The 26,045-nt window shown below is 34.2% G+C and overlaps 3 protein-coding genes and 1 pseudogene across 3 annotated transcripts; 3 read left to right on the top strand and 1 right to left on the bottom strand.

The window, feature by feature from the left end:
• Nucleotides 1-991: 991 nt before the first annotated feature.
• LOC126551979 (uncharacterized) lies at nucleotides 992-1,941 on the top strand (annotated as a pseudogene).
• An 11,029-nt stretch (nucleotides 1,942-12,970) lies between these two features.
• Nucleotides 12,971-14,681, top strand: LOC126552278 (uncharacterized). Its single transcript, XM_050206972.1, has 4 exons — nucleotides 12,971-13,656; nucleotides 13,777-14,278; nucleotides 14,360-14,485; nucleotides 14,587-14,681. The coding sequence occupies exons 1-4, from the start codon at nucleotides 13,177-13,179 to the stop codon at nucleotides 14,679-14,681; spliced, it is 1,203 nt and encodes a 400-aa protein (XP_050062929.1). The 5' UTR covers nucleotides 12,971-13,176.
• Nucleotides 14,682-15,900: 1,219 nt separating this feature from the next.
• Nucleotides 15,901-17,454, top strand: LOC126552277 (uncharacterized). The gene has a single exon (XM_050206971.1). The coding sequence runs from the start codon at nucleotides 15,901-15,903 to the stop codon at nucleotides 17,452-17,454; it is 1,554 nt and encodes a 517-aa protein (XP_050062928.1).
• Nucleotides 17,455-22,090: 4,636 nt separating this feature from the next.
• Nucleotides 22,091-25,807, bottom strand: LOC126552864 (uncharacterized). Its single transcript, XM_050207956.1, has 2 exons — nucleotides 25,612-25,807; nucleotides 22,091-23,946 (listed from the first exon to the last, which is right to left on the bottom strand). The coding sequence occupies exons 1-2, from the start codon at nucleotides 25,745-25,747 to the stop codon at nucleotides 22,856-22,858; spliced, it is 1,227 nt and encodes a 408-aa protein (XP_050063913.1). The 5' UTR covers nucleotides 25,748-25,807; the 3' UTR covers nucleotides 22,091-22,855.
• Between the last annotated feature and the right edge of the window lie 238 nt (nucleotides 25,808-26,045).

Here is a 26,045-nt window from a genome sequence, read left to right as displayed (position 1 = left end):
CAAATCCATTTTTTTTCTTATATATACTCTAGAATTTTCAATTGTTAATCAGTTATTGATGACGCGTTCAACTCGTAAGTTAAAATCAAACGAGACTGACAAAAGATTTGTAAACTCTCTTATAAATAGTCTCTCAGTTGAAGCATGTTTCAAGCTATCAGTATTGTGGTCCTGGCACGAAATTAAAAAAAAGACAAGATCGCGGTGATAAAGGAATAAACCCATTGGATGCTGCTTATCGTGATCACGATATTGTGTATGAAAGGAGTAAAAAATTAGACAATAGACATAAAGCTGATAAAGTGTTAGAAAATCGTGCTTGAGAAAAATTTAAAGCAAAAGACACTCCTAGAAAGAGAAATTGGTTGCGTACGCGGTAACAAACGTAATGAAAGCTAAAAGAAAAATAGGTATGGGTTGTAAAGGTAAACGGAAACGTGTTACAAAAAACAATAGTATGCTAGCTGCGAAGAAAAAAAGAACCTCGAAGAAAAAGAATAGTGGTAAAAGGTTGATTCCCATCCCAGGACAGTCAGGAGGTGTAGTTCCCTTAATACCTATATTTGCAGGATTGTCAGCACTTGGTAGCTTAATGTCTGGAGGCGCTAGTGTGTACAACGCAATTCAAAATTCAAAAAGTAAAAAAGGCAATGGTTTATATTTAAACAATAATGGGTTGAGAAAAAAAAAATAATAATGATTACGCTACCTGACAGACCGCTTTCGACCCAAGATATTATAAAATACGTAAGAAAGTTGAAAATCAATCATTTCCGTGGAGTCTTTTCACGTGATAGCTTACCTAAAAAACCGCACGTCATTGAATGTGGCATATTAAACTTAGACATATCTTCAGGCGACGGGAGCCATTGGGTAGCGTTTCATAAAAAAAAAGATAAAGTCATATATTTCGATAGTTTTGGCGATTTACCTCCACCAATTGAATTACAACGTTATTTTAAAAAGTTTAAAATAGTATATAACTATTCTAACTATCAAGACTTTAATACATTCAACTGTGGACATTTATGTCTTGAATTTTTACAATGCATGAATCTCTTACACTAAGTTTAACTGGAAATTCGACTGTATTGACTGCAAATTATTTTCCATCTCTAAATGTTTACGAGGATTCAGAAATAGCTTTGTTATGTTTACAGTCATTTAATTCATTTCCAAATATTAATGAAAATAATAATAAATTTCTATACAAATAGTTGACGATGAAAACAATAATACTCCTATGATGTGTTATATTAAATTGGAAGAGGGATGTTATGAAATTGAAGATATTAATCAACGAGTTAAGAAGCAAATAGATGACTATAATAGTGAAAACTTAACCAAATTAACATTCGATATTTCGGTTGATCCTAATGATTTCAGATCATATATAAAATGTAATGGGATACTACACTTTGAGATTCCATTTAGTATGGCATCTGTATTTGGTTTTGAAAAAAGACGATATAAACCAGAGTATGCAATTCATCGATCGGAAAAAGCAGTAGTAAATTAAACACAATTAATTCTATAAAAGTAATGTGTAATATAGCTCAAGGATCATTCAACAACCATCTACAAAGTCATTCGATTTACGAGTTTTTCCCGAGTGAGAGGACAGGATCTAAAGTAATTCAGACACCGCCAAATTTAATATATTACAAATTGAATAAAACAAATATTGATTCGATAACCGTTCAGCTAGTTGATCAAGATCATAATCCGATTGATAATTTTGGTGAGGCATTGACAATCGTGTTACATATTAAACGTTACGGATCTTAATATGGGATTAAAATTCAATATAAATCCGCTACTTCGGATCAGTTCAACTAGTCATAAGACTAAAGTGGTACCGGTAACATCAAATAAAGTAAAAAAATTGACGTTGACAAATAAAAAAATTTTACAAGCTCTAGGTTATCAATTAAAGCAAAATGCCTGAAATGAGTGATTTTAGATATAAGTTCACGGTATGAAACGGATTCTAAAATAACAAAAATTGAATATCATTCATACACACCGTACATCATTTAATAATAACGACGAAATACGTATATCAATTCAGCAAACAGATGTTTATCCGTATCTACACGAAAGCTTTATTTTTCTGGAAGGAATGTTTTCGGAACCTGACAAAGTTAAACTATCTAATAACGGTTACTCTTATCTCTTTGAACAAATACGGTTGGAAATGAATGGTATAGAAATTGATAGCACGCGTGTTCTTGGAATCACTAGCTCGTTGAAAGGATACTTATCCGGTACACCAGACAACTATAATTGTTATGAAAATTCTGGCTGGAATTTTAAAAACGCAACACAATCAGCAAATGATAAAGGTGAATTTAGTGCTTGCATTCCATTGAAATATTGGCTAGGTTTTTTTGAAGACTATAGAAAAATATTAGTTAATTCTAGATTGGAATTAATATTAACTCGAAGCCATAGTGATTTAAATGCATTAAGGTTGAAAAGTGGTATAAATACTACTACAGCCAAAGTTACTTTAAACAAAATAGTATGGAAGGTTCCGCATATTACTGTTGACGATGGAGAAAGGTTGAAATTATTGAAACTTGTAGAAAAAGAAAAAAGTTTGTTTATTCCTTTCAGATCTTTTGAAACTTTTGAATATCCTGAACTAGGAACCGCTAAAAAAGTTGTATGGAATTTGAAAACTGCATCGAAATTAGAAAAACCACGATTTATAATAATCGGATTGCAAAAAGGGCGTAAAAATACGTTAGAAAAAGACTGTAGTTTTTGATCATTGTAATCTAACAAACGTTAGAGTATTTCTGAACTCAATAGCTTATCCGTACGATAATTTGAATTTAGATTTTACAAAAAATAATTTTACCTTATTATATGATATGTATACATCATTTCAAGAATCGTACTATGAAAAAAGTATACGAAATCCAATATTGAGTCCTTCTACTTTTCTTTCAAACGCTCCAATTATAGTCATTGATACTTCGAAACAGAACGATTCAGCCACAGCCTCAGCAGTGGATGTACAATTAGAAATTGAAGCTTCAGAATCGCTTACAGGTGTAACTGCTTATTGTTTATTGATTCATGATCGTATTGTAGAATATGTACCTTTTACTAGAGAAGTAAGAAAACTTGTGTAAATACAATTTATAATAATAAAAAAGTTTATTTAATAATTTTGCGTTCTTTTCTTGAAATAATTATTTCAGTAGGTGAACAATATATATATGTTAACACCGTATTGTGTTACACGGTAAATCTGAGTTAGCGTAACATTTAAACAAAAAAAATTTGAGATTTTTTTTTTTGTTACACAGTGAACGTGTGTAGAAATCTCATTGTAAAAAAAAAGGTGCTCAGAACATACATTAAGGTTTTTTGAGATTTTTGTTACACGGTGGAGCATGTAGAAATGCCCCCCTTGAAATGAAGAAATCTCCCTGTAAAAAAAGTGCTCAGAACATACATTAAGGTTTTTTGAGATTTTTGTTACACGGTGGAGCATGTAGAAATGCCCCCTTGAAATGAAGAAATCTCCCTGTAAAAAAGGTGCTCAGAACATACAAATATATACTACTGGTGCATTTGATAATTTAGAATGGCCTGCGTTGCAACGCGATCTGGAGAGTCTGGGTACCAGTCAACGAATGAGATGTCTTATCGAAGACTATCTAGAACGACGTACGGCGACGATGTCCATTTGTGGTGAGAGTAACGAAGGGTTGTCCTCAGGGCTCTATACTTTGACCGGTATTATGGAACGTGACCATGGAGGCGCTTCTAAGGATCGCCTTCCCGGAGTTTGTGGCTATACAAGCGTACGCAGATGATATAGCATTATTAGTGGCCGCTTCGAACCATCGCAGCCTCATTGAAAGAGCAGAAGCAACGCTTGTACCAGTCCTGGCATGGGCAAATGAAAGAGGCCTGAAGTTTTCGGCACAGAAATAAGTGTTAATGATAACAAAGGGCATACTCGTCCCAGGGTTTACCATAAGATTCGGAGAAGAGAGAATAGTGTCCGTCGAACACGCCAAAAATCTGGTCATATGGCTTGACCAGGAGAGAAGTTACAAGCAACATATTGATGCCCTAAGAAACTCGTCGGAAACATTGTTCTCGAGATTGAGAGGCACCCTAGAAGCGGGATGGGGAATTAAGAGGGAGAACATAATGGTCCTCTACCGCCGCGTCTTTTTGCCTAAGATCTCTTAAGGAGTGCGATTCTGGGGAAATAGGATCCTATCGAGACAGGCAATAAAGACATTAGGATCTATTCAGAGAAAAGCTCTGCTGGGGATCACCAATGCGTACAACACAACATCTACAGATGCCCTACAGGTAATAACTGGTGTACCACCGCTGGACATCGAAGTGAGATGGAGAGTAGCTAAGACAGAGGTATCCATAATTCCCACCCGGTTGCGTCAGGAAACATTGGATGCTTGCAGGGAATCCCTACTGGACGAATGGCAGAACAGATGGTCGCAAAAAACAAAGGGAAGGTGGACCTTTGGTTTCTTTCCGAACGTTCGTACAAGGCTCAAATTACCTTTGGCACTAGGGCACGAGGTAGTGCAATTCTTGACCGGCCATGGAAATTTTCGAGCCAACGGGTTTTTCCTTACAACCATCACCGATGTAGGTGTGCGGTACTGACGAAGAGGATGTGGCACACGTACTGTTCACCTGTGTCTTACACGATGAGCACAGGGCGCATCTTGAACTTGCGATGCATAGAGCGGGATATCTATGGCCGAGCGAACTCACAACTTTAGTCTCGAGCGGCAAGCTGTATAATGCTTTTACCAGATTTGCAAAAGTGGCAGCCTACGTGGAGCGCCCAGAAAAGGGACGACAAAAGGACGGACAAAACACTCTGCTTGCCAGAGTGCTAAACCCCTGCACGTGTTCTGACGAGTATCAAGGAGCGAGTTGGCAGAAGCGGTTCACGTGTGGGGCCGTCCTGAGGGGACACTCGTTCGTCGGGGACGAGAGCGGCGTTGACGCGTACAACTGTACATGGACAACCGGAGGCGCCGTGGTGGTCGAAAACAGAGGTGAGTAGACCAGAAGGCTGGCGTCGCGGAAGCGGGCGGCATGTAACTCTGGTTGCATTTAGGTTAGGGAAGGGTTTTGAACCTTTCAGGCGTCACAGTTTCTCCTGGGCACCCAGCCGGTCTACCGTTAGATAAAATCAGCGGAGGTTGCCCGTAACCAAAAACGGGAAGTGATTGGATAGGTCACAACCTCACCAGAGGTGGCATACGGCGGCTCCAGGCCGGTGCTGTCTGGTACGGGGCTTCGGCTTCGGTGCTGGTGGTCCTTAGACGACACTCCCGAGGCGAGGGCGCTTCGGCGCCCCACACGGGTTAACCTCTATGGCTCGTAACTAGCGCACAGCGCTAACACACGGTGTCCATAGTTGTAGCCGTGAGGCATCAAACCAAGGATAACCATGTCTCTATCTACTTCCTAGCGAAACCACAGCCAACTCGTCTGTAGTTTCCGCTGACCGTTCGAATGTCAGCAGTGTGGATGTCCAGACGCGGCTGAACACGTCGTGTTTGAGTGTGACACGCTTTCGGACACGAGGAGGGCGCTGAGATACCTAGTGGAGGTGGGTGGACAGCCTTGGCCATGTCAGCTGAGTTTCCTCGTGGGATCGCCGAAGCTCTGGAAGGAGTTTCGTCTTTTCATGCGGGGGGCTTCGGCTTCTCGTGGTCATGTAGCTGGCCGCCCATTAGATGAGGTGTAGACTCACGCTCGTAAGAGCTGAGGGCGTCTGGGACGTGTGGCAGTAGCAAAAGTTCGGTGACGGGGAATCGTGGAATAAACTCCACGGGGCGATGTCTGCGATTCCCGGCGGCCGTGACTCACTCCAATGAGATGAGTAGGCATCTGGGATGCTGGGGTGCAGTTTTGACGGATTAGATGGATAGAGATCTGCGGAAACTACCTTTTGGGGAAAGTACCGTGGACACTCCTCCAGTGACCTACGTGTTACCCCTAACCTGGGGTGCGTTGATGATAGCCGGCGGGGCGGGTGAATAGAGTACTCACTCTATTATAAAATAAAAAATGTGGGGTCGCGACCACCGCGTTACCTGCGAGCGCGGCGTAAAGGGCCCACCTCTAGCCCTCTGGTATCTGTAAAAAGAAAATAGAAGGGAGGCAATGTCCTAGTTCTATGCTACGATGAATCTCTTGCCTAAACGTCGCACTTTAGACGCTCAATCTTACTATTGAGGATAAGTACTACGGGAACGATGTCTGGATCCAAGTGTCGGGGAAACTCGGCATGGACGTCTGGGATCGAATTCGTAGTGGCTGTCGGATTTATCTGACGATGTGGTTAATGATCGAATGCTGATCAGACGAAAGTTAACGGTGAGCATTCTCCCGGGAACCTAGTCACTCTGCCGGTGGGAGTATATCATCTGGCGGTTGCTTAAACCATATTAAGCAGCGGGTTGGATAGTGCCGCGGCCTTACCAGTGGTTGGTAAAGAGAAATGATACTTCTCAATACTAAACTAGAAGGGTGTAAAAACTCTCTGGGCGAAATCGATGAAAGGCCTAGTTCTAGGCTGATCTCATTCGGCGATGCTTCCCGGACCAAAAGGAAAGGGAAATGCCTCTGTTTATTGGGGGACTAGCACTGTCTCATATACCTAATCTGCGGAGTGTAGGCCCTAGTCAACTATTGGAACTCTATATGTCCCTATTTACTAGGAGTTTAGGAAAAAGAAGCAAGTGAAAAAAGAGCATATGGAAAAAAAAACAAATGGAAAAAAAATCGAATGAAAAAAAAGCATATTGGAAAAAAAAGCGAAATCCAATGATAATTATAGGTATAAATTATTACAAATAGTTTGTTAAAAATAAATAAAATTAAATTAATTAATTAATTAAATATATTATGTATAAAGTATTATAATAAGTCAAAGTGTATTATAAGTTACTATCAATCGACGTAAACAAGAGACGCACCACAATACATAAGGGAGCCCGAAAACCAGCAACGGCAGATGTACCAAAGCTATCAACAACTGAGCACTTTCACGACACTCAGCCACTTATTTTGTTTGTTACATATATTTTATTTATATGCAATAAAGACATATTTCGTTATTAAGTTTAACTTTCATTTAAATTAACCATTTGGATTCAAATCTGATACTGGCACGCAACACTGCATTTATTAATTAACCATGATCATGATTTTATAATATTTATAAATATTAATACCTTGTAGTATAAATGTGTAATATTAAAATAATAGTACCTATAGGCTATAATAATTATAGGAATAAGTATAACCATCTCATTTTAAGCTAAACGCCTATACGTAGATGTTTATAATAAAGTATCGGAAATAAAAATAATAATTATAAAATGTGAAAAAAAACTAAAAACAATTTTTACCGATAAACCAGGGGCCCCAAAGTTTCAATTTGCTAACTTACCCGCTAGTTGCGCCACTGGCTATATCAAATAGCTTAGACCGTTTTAAGATGAGGAAACTGGAAGGACGACCACTTAACGAAGAAGCTCGACCTATGAGTGAGACAGAGCTTCAGGTGAAAATAAGAGAAATAAAGAGTTTTCAGGATTAAAACCTATCTTAGAGATGCTTGTTTGGACCAATTAAAGCAGAGTTTGAGTTCAACGAAAAATAATTTAACAGAAGGATACATTGACAGTTGTATACGTAGAGGTAATAAGGAGAACGTATTAGTAGTGTGGAACGGACATTCAGATAAAAACATTCTAAAAATGTTAGATTCAGATCATTACTCAATGCTGAACATAACATGTTATGATAAATATTTTAACAACGAGGACGAAATTATATTGGAAATGATTGAGGCAGCCAAGAGATTTTTATCTGATATGGCGGTAGACAGAAAATTTGGTGAACCATACTGTTATGAATTAGACTATTACCTCGAACTAATACAGAATCCACGGGATATATTAAATTACAGTAGATAAAAAAAAAAAAAACAAAATATGTCTATAATGAATCAATCAAATAGGGAAAACTGATTGGAATTGTACGAAACACCTATCGACATAATATTTGACACGTGATCGATAGAGTGCTTTCCATGACATTCCAAATGAGTAAAGAGATTGATCAAGTAAACGTATTAATCAATTAAGATTGTTGTTAATGTGGATGACGTACTTCAAATAATAAGTAAGTCATTTTATTGGCAGCGAATCTTAGTTGAATAAATAAACAAAAACGTAAAATAAAAATAACATAAAAAATGAAATGATAAAAGAAAAAAAAAATATATATATAATATATACACTTAGATTTAACTAAAAAAAAAAATACTGTAAATTTGGGATATGGAAATAAATTTGAAATGTGGGGAATTTATAGATTTTATATTACTAACATATTATAATAAGCAAATATTATTTGTACTAATAAATTAACCATATAAGGAATTATTGTAATCATCAATTATTAAACCCACTATAATCATTATATTATAGTATTTACTAACACTATATTTTATAGTAATCACAATTATAAATTATAAGAAAACTAACAAACATATTTAATCATTGAATTATATTATAATCAAATTATCTAATCAAACTGTTTAACCAATATTTATTCGAAACTATATATATAACATATACATCATATTATATAACGAAAATATTTTAAATGTAAAAGCATACATATAATTGTAATGTATGTCTTATTTCAATAACTTGTAACCAAACATTGTAAACACTATAATATTGTAATAATTTGTAACTTAACCATTTTGTAGTAAACTTTGAAAGATTTCTCTCTTTGAGACATAACCCTTTTTTTCCGTGGGGAGGTGCAACGTGCTCTGATACTTATATTAAATATAATATATAAAATACTACATACTGTAGCCAACAATAACCACAACACTAATGGCATAACGAACATCCCTATAATTATGCTAAGGGTGAGCAGCCAAGCAAGTAATGATCGAGTATAATAAATTAGGACCTAAAAACAAAAGGTAAAAACTAATCAAAAGTATCATCGCCCGTATGCTTTCTACCCGCTAGAAAATAATGATAAATAATTATAATGACTATATGATTGCTATCCGGTGACATATTGTGGATACGTAATTACCACCGGTAGAATATACTAGGTACGTAATCACTCACCCGGTAAAATATTATAGACACATAATTGACGCACGGCGTCACGCGGATGACGCAAGGCGTGGGTAGAAGTGGATGCTCGTGCAGATGACCATCAGGGACCTGAAGGTACCGCGGGAGTCCCTGGATGATGAACCTAGGAAAAAAAGACCAAGGAAAAAAAGAACAATTTTTAGAAATTTTAAACAGTGTCCCACTAATCAATATTTTTTTAATTTTTATAACTGAAAATAAAAAACTTAAAAATTGATAAAAAAAAAATCCGAAACATTCAATATTGTCAAATTGTATATCTTACTTGGAGAAATATTTGTATGGTAATTTTTTTTAGTATTAAAAAATAAAAAATGTGGCGCAAGTGTCTATGAATTAAATTTTTAAAATATAGCATAGAACCAGGGTTGGGCAAGATACTAAATGCAAGTATCATGTATCATGATACTTGCATTTAGTGTATCTAGATACAACTGATAGAAGATACAAGAATACAAGATATATGTATATATATATATATATTAAATACAATAAAGCTTAGTATAATAATATAGAGTAAGATGCATTTTTATTACTGGAAATTCCCTAAGTAATCCTAGTGCCTTTATAGTTGACTATAGGTGACCTTTTCATACTTTATCATAAAATATAACTAGTGGTAAAATATAAAACAACATTTTATTACTGGAGATTTCCCATGTAGACTTTTCATACTTTAGAGCTATAATTTGAGTGAACATATTTTAGTCTATTGACAGTCATTGAAGTGTTCAAGTGTTTTCATTACATTTTTATACTTCAATTTTTTAAATACATTTTAAATGGAAATTTTTAAATCTAATAAAGGAGGTGAAAAAGTAGCTTTTGAAGGATATACTTATATAACAAAGTACAAAGGTAAAAACAATTTTACATGGAAATGTTCAACCAAAAATACGACAAATTGTGCTGGAATACTAAGGACTAGTATTTTGAAAACTGATCCTACCGTGACAACAGAACACAATCATCCTGCGAGCCAATCAGAAGTAAATGTTATGAAAGCAGTATCAAAAATGAAATTAATGGCTAAGACATCCTGTACAAATCCAGTCGAGATTTATGCTCAAGGTGTCCCCGAGTTAGATGAAGTTCTTAATCAAAAATGCCACTTGAAGATATCACTAAGAGGACATTGAGAAATCAACGATCAAAAAACAATCCTATAGATCCTGTTCATATTAATGATTTAATTATTGAAGGTAGGTACTAAATAAACATAGGAAAAACATTTTATAGTAATATAAATATAGTAATATGGCTAGTAAATTAATTACTTATATTTATTAAGATGATTGGTGTACAACTGGGAAACCATTCCATAAACGTTTATTGCTCGCTGACAATGGAATAGGTGCCACTGAGAGTCATGAACGATTGACTGACCGCCGGCGGCCGGTAAGCTACAGACGCGTCGTGTGAGCAACCGGATGCAGCGCACATGGTGGCATTTCGACTTACATGGGTTATGAGTGTCGCGGCATCATGCGGCAAAGCCCTATTGATGCTTTTTAAAAAGCTTAAACAACGCGTTATCAAAAAATCTTAATAATAGACCATATGCAGATCCATACGAAGAACAATTTAATCTCAAATGGTTTTCGACATATCTTCCACGGTTTTCTCGGGAAACAACTCGTAAACGTGATTTTCCAAACAATCATATTCATCATAATTGTAAGTCTGTGGGATATCGGACGAACTTTTTTTTGGACTTGTAGATTTCAAAACCTCTACTGAACGATTGTAAATGCACTCATGAATGCACTCATAACTTTTCAAAGCTCTAAGTCCAAAGCCTGATTTTATACAATTTCCCAAGTACAAGTACGTGCAGCATCATGCGGCAACGCACTGCTGATGCTTTTTTAAAAACCTAAATAACACGTTTTCGAAAAATCTAAATAAAAGAACATATTCAGATCCATACGGAGAACAATACGTGATTTTATTCATCATTATTATATTAAGTTATTATAACCGTAAGATGTATTATAAGTTTGGAAAATTCTTAAAAAAAACCTACATCCCTACAGCTATAAAAAAAAAACATCCCTGTAAAGGGTAGGTAGTCTGTAATATAGCTACTATGTGGCAGCACTGTGGTGACTGATAACTCACCGTCGTTATTGTGCGTGTGCACGACATACACAGCCAGTCACAAGCACAAAAGACACACACACACCTGAATCTTTAAAATATAATTTTAAAACTTTATAAAGATGTGTATTATTTCTTCATAAAATATTTTATACTAAAACTCAAATATTAAATATAAAACATGGCGCAGTCGAATCATTAATTAATATTGACTTACGAAGAAAACACTGCAAGATTCAACTGGATGAAAAATGGATTTCAATAAACCAGCGACTTTAAAATTAAGTGGTAATTAAAATGACAATTTCAAATTATTTAAGCAGGAAATTGAAGTCTATTTTGTGGCTACTGAAACCAATAAGAAAAGTAAAGATATTCAAGTTGCGCGTTTATTGAATTTACTAGGGCCGGAGGGTTTGAAACTTTACAACACTTTTAGCATTGAAGTGGTTTCTGTTGAGAATATACTGAAGTCACTGAAAGATAATTGCGTGCCTCGCAAAAATGAAATTATGGAACATTTTAAGTATTTCACTCGAAAACAAGGAGATTATGAAATGTTGGCCAAGTTCTACGCTGATCTTCGTGAGCTTATCAAGTCGTGTTCATTTGGTGAATCCGAAGATGCACTTTTACGTACTCAGATCGTATTGGGTGTATTTGATAAGGAACTTCAGTCCAAATTGTTGAGAGAGAATTTATCTCTAAGTAAAGTAATACAATACTGTCAAGCAGTTTAACAGGCTGAGCTACATCGTGGACTAGTTCAAAATGAAAAACCCAACCTTGATCAAGCTGAAAGAAGTTATCAAGACAATAATAAGTTAAAGAAATGGAATAATGAAGCTAACAGAAAATTGATGGAGAAGAGTAACAACAGACAAGGCAATACGACTGGTTATCAAAACAATACCTAGTGTAAATAAAGGTAATAAGTTATTTAATTGTAATAGATGTGCTAATCGTCATGGTATTAATGAGTGTCCTGCCTATGGAGCAGCATGCCATAATTGTGGTAAATTAAATCATTTCGGTTAAGTGTATAACCAGACATGTGTTTAATAAAAGTCAGGTAAATGAAGTGCAAGATAACAAAGAAAATGAGATTACATTATTATAACGTGCCACGTACAAGCAATTGAATGATGTAGTATCGAATGGAATAATTGTAAAAAATGAAGACTGTGAAATATTTTCTAAGTGTTTTTTATTAGAAAAATATTCTAAGTCCAAATGATTTAATAAATTAAACTTTAAAAAATATTCTAAGTCCAGGAGACATGAAAATTGAACTGAGTGACGTGAAGGTGCTCGCACTAACTCTGGTGGATCACGTCTAAAATGTGCCTAATCGGGCCCCCTTATATATCATCCAGGGGTAATCGATAAAATAGATGAAGGAAAAAAAGAACACGGAAAAAAAGAACAATTTTTAAAAATTTTAAACAGTCTCCCACTAATCAATATTTATAACACCGTAATGTAATCAAAATTGTTTTAAAATAATAATATCTATTATATAAAAATAAGTCCGGTTTTCCTCCCTGACGCTATAACTCCAGAACGCACGAACCGATTTCCACGGTTTTGCATTCGTTGGAAAGGTCTTGGGCTCCGTGAGGTTTATAGCAAAGAAAATTCTGGAAAATTCAGAAAAATTCAACAGAAAAGTGGGGAAATCGTTTTTCACATACAGCGCCATCTATTATACATAGCATGTACTTCAAACCAATAGCAACGGTGCGTGATAAAGTGTGTGACAGATAGTCATTATTCTCTGCTCAGTTAATTTCATTTAAGCTCAGTGTAAATTATGTGGATCGTGCATTTGAAGTTAAATTCAACACTCTGTCCATAGTCCCAAATGCCTAGAGAACGACGTGCGAACATCGGCCGCCGCACAAGACATGCAAGCCAGCAACAAGTCTATTCAAGGAACTTAAGAGAAGAAAGACAAAATATAATAAGAGAAAATGACCGATTGAGACATCGCGTGAGCACACGAAGATCATTGGCATCATACAATCGCTTGGCATTCCAATATGATCCCACTGCGAACTACAGTGATGATGAAAATTTGGATATTGGACGAATGACGACTATATGCCGATATTGCAATGCGGTAAAGTTCAAAAGAGAAACGGTTGGATTGTGCTGCGCAAGTGGAAAAGTCAAACTGGATCCATTACTTACACCACCACAGCCACTGAAAACATTGTTTGATGGAAGTGATCCCGATTCCAGCCATTTTCTTCAACACATCCTTGAATTTAATAACTGCTTTCGCATGACTTCCTTTGGAGCTAATATCATTCGAGAAGGCGGCTTCATGCCGACTTGCAAGGTAAAAGATACAACACACATAATTGCAACACATAACAACTTCATATACACCACACACTACACCATCACACGATTTACAATGTATTCATGAACAAATTTTAATGATTATTTGCAATTACAGATACAAGGTCAAATATATCATTTGCATGGTTCAATGGTGCCAACACCAGATGAACCGCATCAATTTCTGCAAATATATTTCATTTCGTCGATGGTGGATCAGCTGAACGTGCGGTGCAATATACAGGGAGCACAACAGTTAAAGAGACGAATTATTGAACAGTTGCAAGCATTTTTTCACGCTAATAATGCTGTGGTTAATATGTTCAAAACAGCATTGGAACGAATGCCATCGGATACGCACAAATTTGTCATAAGAGCGGATTGTACTCCAACAGGTGAACATGTGCGAAGATTCAATGCACCCACCGTTAATGATGTTGCTGCAATTATTGTTGGCGATCCAACTAAATCACGAGACATTGTCGTTCAGCGAAGAAGCAATATCATGCATCGTGTAAACGAGACACATCGTTTGTACGATGCGTTACAATATCCAATCATTTATTGGCAAGGGCAAGACGGATACGACATCACGTTGAAGATGGTCGATCCAATTACAGGTACAATATTCACACACTAATTATTTCCATTATTACTTTTATTGGTTTCCATTAACAATTCATTTAATTTTGCATTTTCAGGAGTATCAACGAATAATAAAAATCTAAGCGCAATGAATTACTATGCGTATCGTATGATGATTCGTACACATGAGGAGAATGTCATTCTGAAGTGCGGTCGGCTATTCCAGCATTCGCTGTCGACATGTATGTCAAAGTCGAGACCGAACGTTTAGCGTTCATCAGATTCAATCAGCCAAAGCTACGATCTGAGGACTATATACACTTGCGTGATGCTATTCATTCAGATGGTGATGTTCAGAATATTGGACGACTGACGATTCTCCATCAACTTATATCGGAAGCCCACGCCACATGCACGAATACGCTCAAGACGCTATGACGTACGTGCGAAATTATGGAACTCCGGATTTATTTATTACGGTCACATGCAATCCGAAGTGGACGGAAATTGAACGCGAGTTGGAACCGGGTCAAAAACCGCAAGATCGCCATGACATAATCGCCAGAGTATTTCAGCAAAAACTCAAGGTTATGATGGATGTGCTTACTAAGTATCGAGTTTTTGGTGACACACGTTGTTATATGTACTCGGTGGAATGGCAGAAGCGTGGACTACCGCATGCTCATATCCTAATTTGGTTGCTGAACAATTACATTCAAATGAAGTGGATGACATCATATCAGCTGAAATTCCTGATCCAGTCACTGATCCCCGTCTACACGACATTGTGACGACACAGATGGTGCATGGACCGTGCGGTGCATTAAATCCATTATCGCCTTGCATGGCTGATGGAAAGTGCACAAAACGATATCCGCGACCGTTAGTTGCTGAAACAGTCACAGGGAACGATGGATATCCAGTTTATCGTCGGCGTTCAAAAGAAGATAACGGTCGAACTATCAAAGTTAAAGTTCAAAATCAAGAGATTGAGATCGGAAATGAATTCATTGTACCATATTGCCCACTGCTATCACGAATTTTCGAAACACATGCAAACGTTGAGAGTTGTCATTCGGCCAAATCAATCAAATATTTGTGCAAGTACGTCACAAAAGGCAGCGACATGGCTGTGTTTGGTATTGCGTCGGAAAATGTGAATGACGAAATCAGCAACTTCCAAATGGGCAGATACGTCAGTACTAATGAAGCACTGTGGCGATTATTGTCATTTCAAATTCATGAAAGATATCCCACAGTTGTACATTTAGCAGTGCATTTGGAAAATGGCCAAAGAGTTTACTTCACTGAGGCTAATGCGGCACAACGAGCTGAGAGACCACCATCGACAACATTGACTAGCTTCTTTGCAATGTGTGAAGCAGATCCATTCGCAGCGACGCTGATGTACGTTGAAATGCCCAGTATTACACTTGGAATCAATCAACAAAGAAATTCCAACGTCGCAAACAAGGAACCCCAGTTCCAGACTGGCCACAGGTTTTTCAACTGATGCACTAGGTCGTATGTACACTGTTCATCCTAGAAACGATGAATGTTTTTATTTGCGACTGCTGTTAGTAAATGTACGTGGACCGAAATCATTTGCGCATTTGAAAACTGTGAATGGCCACCAATGCCAAACATATCGAGAAGCATGTCAACTATTGGGTTTGCTGGAGAACGATTCTCATTGGGATTTAACACTTGCAGATTCAGTTGTTTCATCAAATGCGTACCAATACGAACGCTGTTCGCAATTATCATCACCACATGTTTTCCTTCACAACCAATTCAGTTATGGAACAAATACAAAGACGCCATATGTGAAGATATCTTGCATCGCTTGCGTATTCAAACGAATAATCCTGACATCCAAATAACCGATGAAATCTACAATGAAGAATTGATTCTGATTGAGGATCAATGCTTGACTATTGCAAACAAGCTACTGATTGAAGTAGGAATGATTGCGCCAAATCGATCGATGCACGATGCATTCAACCAAGAATTAAATCGAGAGCTGCAATACAATGTTGATACATTGCAGGAATTCGTTAGAAATAATGTTCCGTTGCTGAATGAACAGCAAAAACAAGTATACAAAACATTAATGCAAGCGGTGGACAATAATACTGGTGGTCTATTCTTCCTGGATGCACCTGGAGGAACAGGGAAAACATTTGTCATTTCATTGATTTTGGCCACTATTCGATCAAGATGTGACATAGCTTTGGCGTTAGCATCATCTGGAATTGCGGCGACTCTTCTAGATGGCGGTCGTACTGCACATTCTGCGCTTAAGTTGCCACTCAATTTAAACACAATTGATACTCCAACGTGCAATATTTCCCGATCCAGTGCAATGGGAAAATTGTTAATGCAATGCAAGCTCATTGTTTGGGATGAGTGCACAATGGCACATAAGAAATCACTTGAAGCACTTAACTTCACACTGAAGGATCTTCGGAGAAATAACAACATCTTTGGCGGCTTGATGATATTGTTGGCAGGCGATTTCAGGCAGACGTTGCCAGTAGTTCCCCGTGGAACGCCTGCAGATGAATTGAATGCTTGCCTAAAGGCATCACCTTTATGGAATAACGTAAAAACATTATCGCTAACCGCTAATATGAGAGTTCAACTTCAAAATGATCAAAGTGCTGCACAATTTTCCAAACAATTGTTAGATCTTGGAAATGGAAAAGTCCCAGTTGATGCGACATCTGGATTAATTACTCTTACCAACGACTTTTGCCGATTTGTAGACACTCAATTGGTTCTTATTGAAAATGTTTTCCCAAACATTAGTGAGAATTATAAGAATTATGCTTGGTTAAGTCAACGAGCAATTCTTGCAGCAAAGAATAATGATGTCCACGCACTGAATTTCACCATTCAATCAAAAATTGCTGGCGATTTGGTGACATACAAATCCGTTGATTCAATAACAAATCCCGATGATGTAGTAAATTATCCAACGGAGTTTTTGAACTCTCTGGAGATACCAGGATTTGCACCACATAACTTGCAACTGAAAGTTGGTACAGTTATTTTGATACTGCGTAATTTGAATCCACCTCGACTTTGCAACGGTACTCGACTTTCGGTAAAGAGACTTATGCCGAATTTAATTGAGGCAACCATTATTAACGGAAAGTACGCAGGTGAAAATGTATGTATTCTCTCGAATACCAATGATTCCGACTGATCTTCCGTTTGACTTCAAACGATTGCAATTCCCAGTTCGCCTTGCGTTCGCAATGACAATTAATAAGTCGCAAGGCCAATCGCTTAGTGTTTGAGGGATAAATTTGGAAAATCATTGTTTTTACATGGACAGTTATACGTTGCGTGTTCACGAGTTGGGAAACCATCCGCTTTGTTTGTGTTAACGTCAGACCAAAAAACAAAAAATGTGGTTTACCAAAGAGCACTACAATGAAACAATTATATAACACTTCATTTTAGTAGGTAATTGAAATGATTTATTACTGTTGTGAAATGAAAAAATATTTTCCTTTTCAAATATATAACAAAAAAATTTTTTTTTCTTTATCTTTTAATCACCAACGAAATGTTACATAAAACGAATCTGGTGGCGAAACGGAGTTCGCCGGGTCTGCTAGTTACTATTTAAAAATATGGGGTTAAAAGCTACATTTTTAAAATTTTGATATATAAAAAAAAAATGTTAAAAAAGTTTAAAAAAACAAAAACTCAACGCTCGGACCTTGTAAATATTTTCTTCTTTCATAATCCGTAACAATTTTGTTTCTAGGATTAATACAAAGGAATCTGTAAGCATAGAGCCTAAACGTGTTTTATTACATTTAAAATGGGTGTGTACTGTGTAGCGTTCTCTTAACAGCGACTAATTTTTCATTTATTTCTCCATTTATTACGTACCTTAGTACAATTGAACACTGGTCCATCACCGAGATATCCTGGGTAGTATCAATTAAAACAGAAAACATATCTGATTGTTTTATTTGATTTGAAATAGTAGACTTTATTAATGAAGAGATTGATGTAACTACATTATCGATTGAATAGTCACTTAAAAGAGTAACAAAACTTCCACGCCCTTGAGATCCACGTTTATGCATTTTTTCGCTCTTATTTATAATTTTTTTCAAATGTTCATTTAAAACAGCGTCATATTTACTAAATAATATAATAATTTCAAGAAAATTACCATGACCTAAGTAGGGTCATTGAGTAAATAAGCAGCTTCATTATTTTTACCACGTATACTTAAACCACGTTTTCCAATAACCTTGATAACATCAATAATTCTCTCAAGTACTGCCCTATTTTTCTTAACTTCTTCTCTTTGTATTCTTTTTTAGCCATCTAATAATACATTTCCAATATTTTTTTGTTGAACATGCATAAAATAAGCTCCAGAGCATTGCATATGACATTTACTTGCCTCGTGTTCTGAAATACGTTGGTAAACGTGTTTACAGTCGCTCATACCATTAGTAAATGTATTACTGTCAGTCGAAAAAGCCAAACAAACGGAACAAAATATTTGTTTTGAATGCTCATTGTATGTACACCAATTCCTATTTAATTTGTTGTTGCGAAAAAATACCTTTTTACTCAAAAATGGTAAAACTAAATCATCAGACGGTTGTACCGGATGAATTTGAAAAAAATACATTAAATTATGAGAATTTAGTTTTTAAATTTGTTTAATTCTATATTTTTTTCTGGATTGATAACCGGAGGATCATGTTGAAGTTACATTAGAGCAGAACTACTATTTTCGGAATCTAATATTTTTTCATCGTTAGTTAACTCGTTAATATCTGTTAAATAAAAAAAAAAAAGGTGGTAAAGTGGGTAACATTCTGTTGTATAGTAGGTAAAAAGTAAATACAATTTATAAAATAATTTATAACTTATATGGTACCTATATAAAAAATAATTTTATTTGATAAGCTTACCTTGGGAAGTATGATCCGTTTCAAATGATAAATAATTATGATCAGAGATATTTTCAGAATCCGTTGAAAGTGTAACTGGATTTCTTTTACCAAAATATGAATCTAATTTCATACATTGCTTTCCACTTAACATCGATAACTTTTTACTTTTTTCCCTCTTTCTTTCAGCGCCACTTTTTTTTTCTTATTATCGCTCATTTTGATGAGAAAAGAATATTTTAGGTTGAAATGAATATAATATTTGAAAACAAAACTTTTTAATACGTATGAAATATAAATGTAAGTACCACTCGCAACGTATTCTATCTAATGACAAAATAACGAAAAAATATAGTAATGTACATTTAATTCGATAGTAGCGAGGCGATAAACCGATAAGATATTGTCGTACACCACAGATGTCCATATTATACATAATAATATAATATAGACATAATACTCCATGTCGAAGACATAAAAGGCTACAGCGAAAGTTGTAAAAATAGATAGTGGGTATATACGTGCGTACTGCATACTACCATTGATTATACATAGTATGTACTATGTATAATCAATGGTACTACATACGGCAAATTAATATTGAATGATCATCATTCATCACTTATCATGATTTAAAATATCAAAAATAATATTAAAAGAAATAATCAATTAAATTCGATTTCGCCTTCGTATAGATAATTAAACTCTTTCATTTCTCTAAATTATCATTTTTTTTTCTATCTATACTTTAGGTAAAGACCATAAATTATGGTTTTGTTTTGTTTTAGTGGTTGTGTTTACTTGTTTACATATAGGTAAATAATGGTTAGGTTATTACAAAAAAACTTGGAGCTTAAGCACCCCCTTGTTTAAATGTCTAGTTGCGCCAATGCTTCTGGTTGACATTTGTTTTTGGTTGTAATATTTTTCAGCATCTGTTGTAGGGTTTGCTATTGGTGTCAGAAGCCATTTACTTAAGGGATATCCAGAATCACCTTATAATATTTTTAAATTAAGATATTATTAAGAAGAAACAATTTATAATTTGTAATTTAAATACTATATTTGGAGTGTATTTTACCTAATAAATAAAAATTATTATGATTGCGTCTGTGTAATTCCTGTAAAACTGGTAAAACAGAACTATTGTTCCATAAATCGCACTCCGGCGACTATAATGACACAAGTCTAAACCGGTATTTTTCCAGGAGAGAGATTTTTAAATTGGCTTGTAACTTATAATGTAAATAAAAAACTAACCAATCGTTCAATAGTTTCCGAAATTTTACCAACTGTTTTTATTTATTTTTTACATTTTATTAATATAACTGCAAATTTAAAAACATAATTATTAAAAAAACAAATCTGAGTTGTGTCAGTTTATGTAATTTGATTAAAAAAAAAAATATTATAATATTTTACAAGTTGTTGAGTTGAACAACAGGATTCAGAATTATTATAACTATTACAAAATATTACATTATATAGGTAGTCTTACAGTGAGTTATAAAATTCGTGGTATAGAGGTGGAATCAGATTTTGCCTACAGAGCTCTAACAAGTCATCTTTTTTGGCTTTTGAAATTTCAGGCCGAACTTCATACGCTCTTGAAAGAGTTTGCATTGTCATAATGTCATTATTGTTATGAGAATCATGTCTTACCTAAAATAATAAATAAATAATAAAATTAAAAAAAAAAAAACATTTAATAAATACTTTAATCAAGTAAATAATACTATTATATCTACTTTGATAGTTTGATAGTCTGTATTTACATACAGAGGCGCATCAAGGGGGGGGGGGCAAAAGGAGCAGTTGCTCCAGGCGGCAGGGGCGGGCAAATATTTAAGGGCGGCTAAAAAAAGTCGATAATGCCGTTTGTATTATAATAAAAATAAAATATTTAGTAGAATAAATATTAATTATTTTAGTTTAGATACGAATTTACGACGTCACTTGTTGGAATATCTAAAATCATAATAGGATCTAATATTAGAACTATTGGGTACTTTTGGGAGAGAACGCTGTTTATGGACTTTGTTTGGGTAATACCCAGAACGTACGTAGTACGTATATTTTTAATATTATTACTATTCACTATGTACATATAACATATATTGACATGTTATAGTCGCCGCGTTGCCCGCATACAATGATGCCAAGTGCTGTGATTCTGTACTCTGTAGTTTCATTTTCGATTATAATATTTAATATTGTTTAAACTTTTATCGTTATAATCTATGGTTACATAGTATTGACAGACGACAGTGTAGACGGTGTAGTTTTGACGTACTGTTGCGAATTGTGATTGTAAATCTGTGTTTAATAATAATATTTTTAAAATGCCAAATATAAACTTAAAACGTAAAAGGTTAAGCGGTTCCCAATATAAAAAAAAATCTGAAGCCAAAAAAGAAAGAGAAGAACAATTAAACAAAAAAACCAAGAAATTAGATAATTATTTTAAATTAAAGGTAAGTGTACATTTATAACTATCGCTTATTCGCTTCAATTGTATTTTTACAAAGTAACTGATTATTTAATTACAAAAATATAATACTGCCAATAATATTGGTCTCAATTCACAATTGGAACGCTTATTAATAATTATTAAAGTAATATAATATTAATATAGTTAAAACCAAGGCTGGACATTAACGAATTATGAGTTAAAATTAAGTTACTTAAATCGTTACTTTTTTTTTAAATTAACTTTTAAGTTAATAAGTTAATTTTATTCAAAAATATTTAAATAAAGTTAATTTTAGTCTAAAGAATAATGCAAATTTTTGAATAGTATTTTTAGAAAAGTAGGTTTTATGATAGCTAGTTAATACTTTGATGTATCATTTTAAATATCCCCAGTAAGTTTCTTGTGCGTAAAGAGAAACAATCTAATAAACATTATTAAGGTCTATTTACACATAACCGTTCCGTATCCGTTCCGTATCCGCAACGTCCGTTCAGTATCAGTGCAAGTGTATTTACACTTAACCGATTCGTATCCGTGATGTCCGTTCAGTATTAGATATCAGTGAAAATTATTTTTGAGCTTTTCATTACCAACTTACTTCAGTATAGTACTATACGTCAGTGTGAAGTGCACGTTCGTACCTACGTTTTACAAATATGATTGATAATTTTGATGAAATAGAAGATCTAGCTGTACTTGCGTTGTTACTAGACGAAGAAGAAGAAAAAACAAAGAGTAAAAAACAAAAAAGACTTTGGGTTCACGACGTATGGAAAAAAAGAAAAACAGAAGGTGAATTTGCCACTTTATACAAAGACCTAGTTGATCATGAAACGAAATTTTTTGAATATTTTCGAATGCCACAATACAGTTTCAACGTATTGTTACATAAAATTGAAAATGATATTAAAAAACAAGATACTTTTTGGAGAGAGGCAATAACTCCAAGAGAACGACTGGCAGTTTGTTTAAGGTACGTGTACAATTTTATTATGTATATATGGTAATTTATTTTTTTAAATTAAATTAAACTTAACAAATTTTAAATTTTTTTAAAATATATGTTTTTTTATAAAATTAATAAAAAAAAATTGCTTTTAAAATAAATGTTTCCTTGTAAAATAATCAAATGTTGAATATTTTCTTAATACATTAAAAACAACTTAGTAAATAAATACAAATTAACATAATATTATAATATAAAATTATTGGTAAATGTCTGTAGGTCCTGGAATGTTATAGACAAGGTTCTGAGTAGCGTTTAAAGAAATAGTTTGAGATAAATCTGCAGGAGATGGTGGCGCAGATGAACAATACGATGTATTTGGCGATATTGTATTTTTTGGTACTTGTACATAAGCATGGTTTTGAGCATTTCTTTTAGAAAATTGTGGAGATGGTGACGAGGACAGGTAATGTGATGTAGATGTCATGACGTCTCTTGGTTCTTGTACATTATGGTTGTTTTGAGCTGGAATATTATAAGCAAGGTTCTGAGTAGAAATATTTTGACTTAAATCTGCAGGGGATGGTGGCGCAGATGAACAATACGATGTATTTGGTGATATTGTATGGTTTGGCACTTGTACATAGGCATGATGGTTGTATGGTACATTATTGTAGTTTTGAGCTGCATTGGGAATACTATTTTGATATGTTGGGGATGATACATTAAAATATGGCACCGTTTGACATTTTTTTTTCTGTTCTTCGTCTAAGATCATTTTCATTTCATACTCTTGTACTACTGAAAATATTTTGGATTTAACTAAGTTTAAGTAATACGGCGTGAATGTCTTAAGTGTTGGTGAGAGGCCTGCCAAAAAAGCATCAACTGGATTATTCTGAGCGGCATTGGACATATTATTACTTTCCTTTTTTTGCATAATATACTTCATCAACGTAGTTGAAGCCGAATCTGGTGTATTAATTGAACGTTTTTTGGTCAATTTTTGAGCTGGTTTAGACAACCTAGTTTGTTCAACAGTTTTCAACTGCTCGCCACCGTCTAACACTATTTCGTTCATGTTCTCTTCACTTTGAACTGCAACGTTTTCATTTTCATTATCATTTTCGTCCACGTTTTCATTGAAAATATCTACGTCTTCATTGTCAACTATTACATCTGCTATGTTACCCATAGTTTCTCTTTCTTGTAGATGTGGTTTTAAGAATTGTAGCTGGTCATCAAATTTATATTTTTTTAATTTTTTAGCGGCTTGCCCACTTGTTGTTTTTTTGATGGATTTTCGATAATTGTCTCGGATATTATTCCAACGAGCTTTGCACATTTTTCCTATAATATCATGTAATAATATCATAAAGAAAATGTTTTATTACGTATTTATTCATATATTCACACTTACATTTAAATCATAATATTTATGTACTAAAATTAACTATTAAATTGTCATTATACTATTTTCTGTTATCAAAAAAATTATATATTTTACGTTTCAGATTTTTGGCTACGGGAGATTCCTTTAAGACAATTTCATTTACTTATCGTCTAGGTCATGCAACTGTTTATAGAATTGTAATTGAAACTTGTAAAAGTATAATAAAAAATGTAATGTCAGAAGTAATGCCACAACCTACGGAAAAAAGATGGAAACAAATCGCAAATGATTTTTGGACCAATTGGAATTTTCCGAATTGTATAGGTGCGTTGGACGGAAAACACGTCACTATTCAAGCACCACCAAATACTGGCACAAATTTTTTTAACTATAAAAAAACATTTTCTGTCGTATTACTTGCATTAGTTGATGCACAGTACAATTTTATAGCCGTAGACGTGGGCGCTTATGGAAAAAATAGTGACGGTGGAATATTGGCACACTCCAACTTGGGAAAATTATTAGAAAATGGTTTGCTAAATATTCCGAAAGATGAATTTTTACCTGGAACCACCATTTCTGCTCCATACGTTATATTAGGTGATGAAGCGTTTCCTTTAAAAACGTACTTGATGCGACCATATCCAGGGAAGCAACTAGATGATTCATTAAAACGAATCTATAATTATCGTCTTTGTAGAACTCGTAGGGTAGTGGAAAATTGCTTTGGAATTTTAGCACAAAAGTTTCGTGTTTATAACAGGAGAATACAATCGAAGCCAGAAAATGTAGATTATATTATATTATCAACATGTGTTCTTCATAATTTTATAAAAAAGTATAATAATAGTGTCACTGAAAATGTTCAAAATATGAATGATCTAACTTCAAACATAACATTGAATAATATACCTATGCAAGGAGGTGGGGCTGGGCGAGCAGCATTTGAAACTCGAGAACTATACAAACATTTTTTTAATTCCTCGGCTGGTTCAGTGCCATGGCAAAATGAAAAAATTTAATTAAGTATATATTGTTTGATTTTCTTTGATATTATTAACTATAAAGTAAACTAATTTAAAAATATAGTATATAATACCTAATATTATTTAAAATAATATACCTATATTATCAAGTTAATTGTATTTATATTTAAATTAATATGATTTGTTAAAAAAAAAAATTACTATGACATTAAACTTGATTTATTGAATTTTGAATGTAGTTATATGTAATGTTATTATAGGTAATTATGAATACATTTATGTTAATATAAAAACATGTTTTTATATACTTTAAGTATTTAAGTATACTTGTACATTTTAAGGTATTTTGTTATTTGATTTTTGATTTTCGATTATCAAATATTTAAATTGATTGTTTTATACATTTTTAACTAGGTATTTAAAATAGTATACAGCTTTTCGTGATTTTTATGATTTTCGACAAATTTAAACGCTTATAAAAAAAGTTGTTGTTTAATTTATGTTTACTATCCTAAGAAAACCTTAAAAAAAATTAGAATATATTTTTAAATTTTTTTTGGTTATAATACTACTTATGACTACTTATGAAAAACCTTGTTTTAAATTTTCAATCTTTGGTATCATAATTTTAGTTACCTGTTAGGTTTATTTCATCTCCAATACTACGCCAAATATTATCTTTATACCCGCTATCCATATACTTGGCATGTGATAAATCATATAACTCCACGTGAGAGCGAACCAACTCAATAAGTTTTTCATCAATACTCATTATGACGTATAAATAGTTATATAAATTATTATAATATAATAAATTTAAAACAAATTGTAAAATTTAAATAAGTCACTTATGGACATGTGCAGTTGAAGCTTACCAAGTGCAGACTGTCACAAAAATAAATCGGACGGCTGTTTACATAGTTCCGTATTTTCCATATCCGTATCAGTGAAATCCCCAAAAACATTGTCTCCGACAAATTTTAAAATACGGACACGGACGGTGCGGATACGGAACGGACACGGAACGGACATGTATAAACATGCCCATTATATAATAAGTAAACAAACTT

This window comes from Aphis gossypii, chromosome X (assembly GCF_020184175.1).
Source record: "Aphis gossypii isolate Hap1 chromosome X, ASM2018417v2, whole genome shotgun sequence".
Taxonomy (NCBI): domain Eukaryota; kingdom Metazoa; phylum Arthropoda; class Insecta; order Hemiptera; family Aphididae; genus Aphis; species Aphis gossypii.
This window is presented reverse-complemented; position numbering and strand designations above follow the sequence as displayed.

Coding starts and splice junctions, on each gene's coding strand:
- LOC126552278 (XM_050206972.1), top strand. CDS start 13,177: ATGCCTAGAGAACGACGTGCGAACATCGGCCGCCGCACAAGACATGCA. Junction 13,657..13,776: donor GCTTCATGCCGACTTGCAAG/GTAAAAGATACA, acceptor TTGCAATTACAG/ATACAAGGTCAAATATATCA. Junction 14,279..14,359: donor GATGGTCGATCCAATTACAG/GTACAATATTCA, acceptor TTGCATTTTCAG/GAGTATCAACGAATAATAAA.
- LOC126552277 (XM_050206971.1), top strand. CDS start 15,901: ATGTCAACTATTGGGTTTGCTGGAGAACGATTCTCATTGGGATTTAAC.
- LOC126552864 (XM_050207956.1), bottom strand. CDS start 25,747: ATGAGTATTGATGAAAAACTTATTGAGTTGGTTCGCTCTCACGTGGAG. Junction 23,947..25,611: donor AGATGAAATAAACCTAACAG/GTAACTAAAATT, acceptor ATGATATTATAG/GAAAAATGTGCAAAGCTCGT.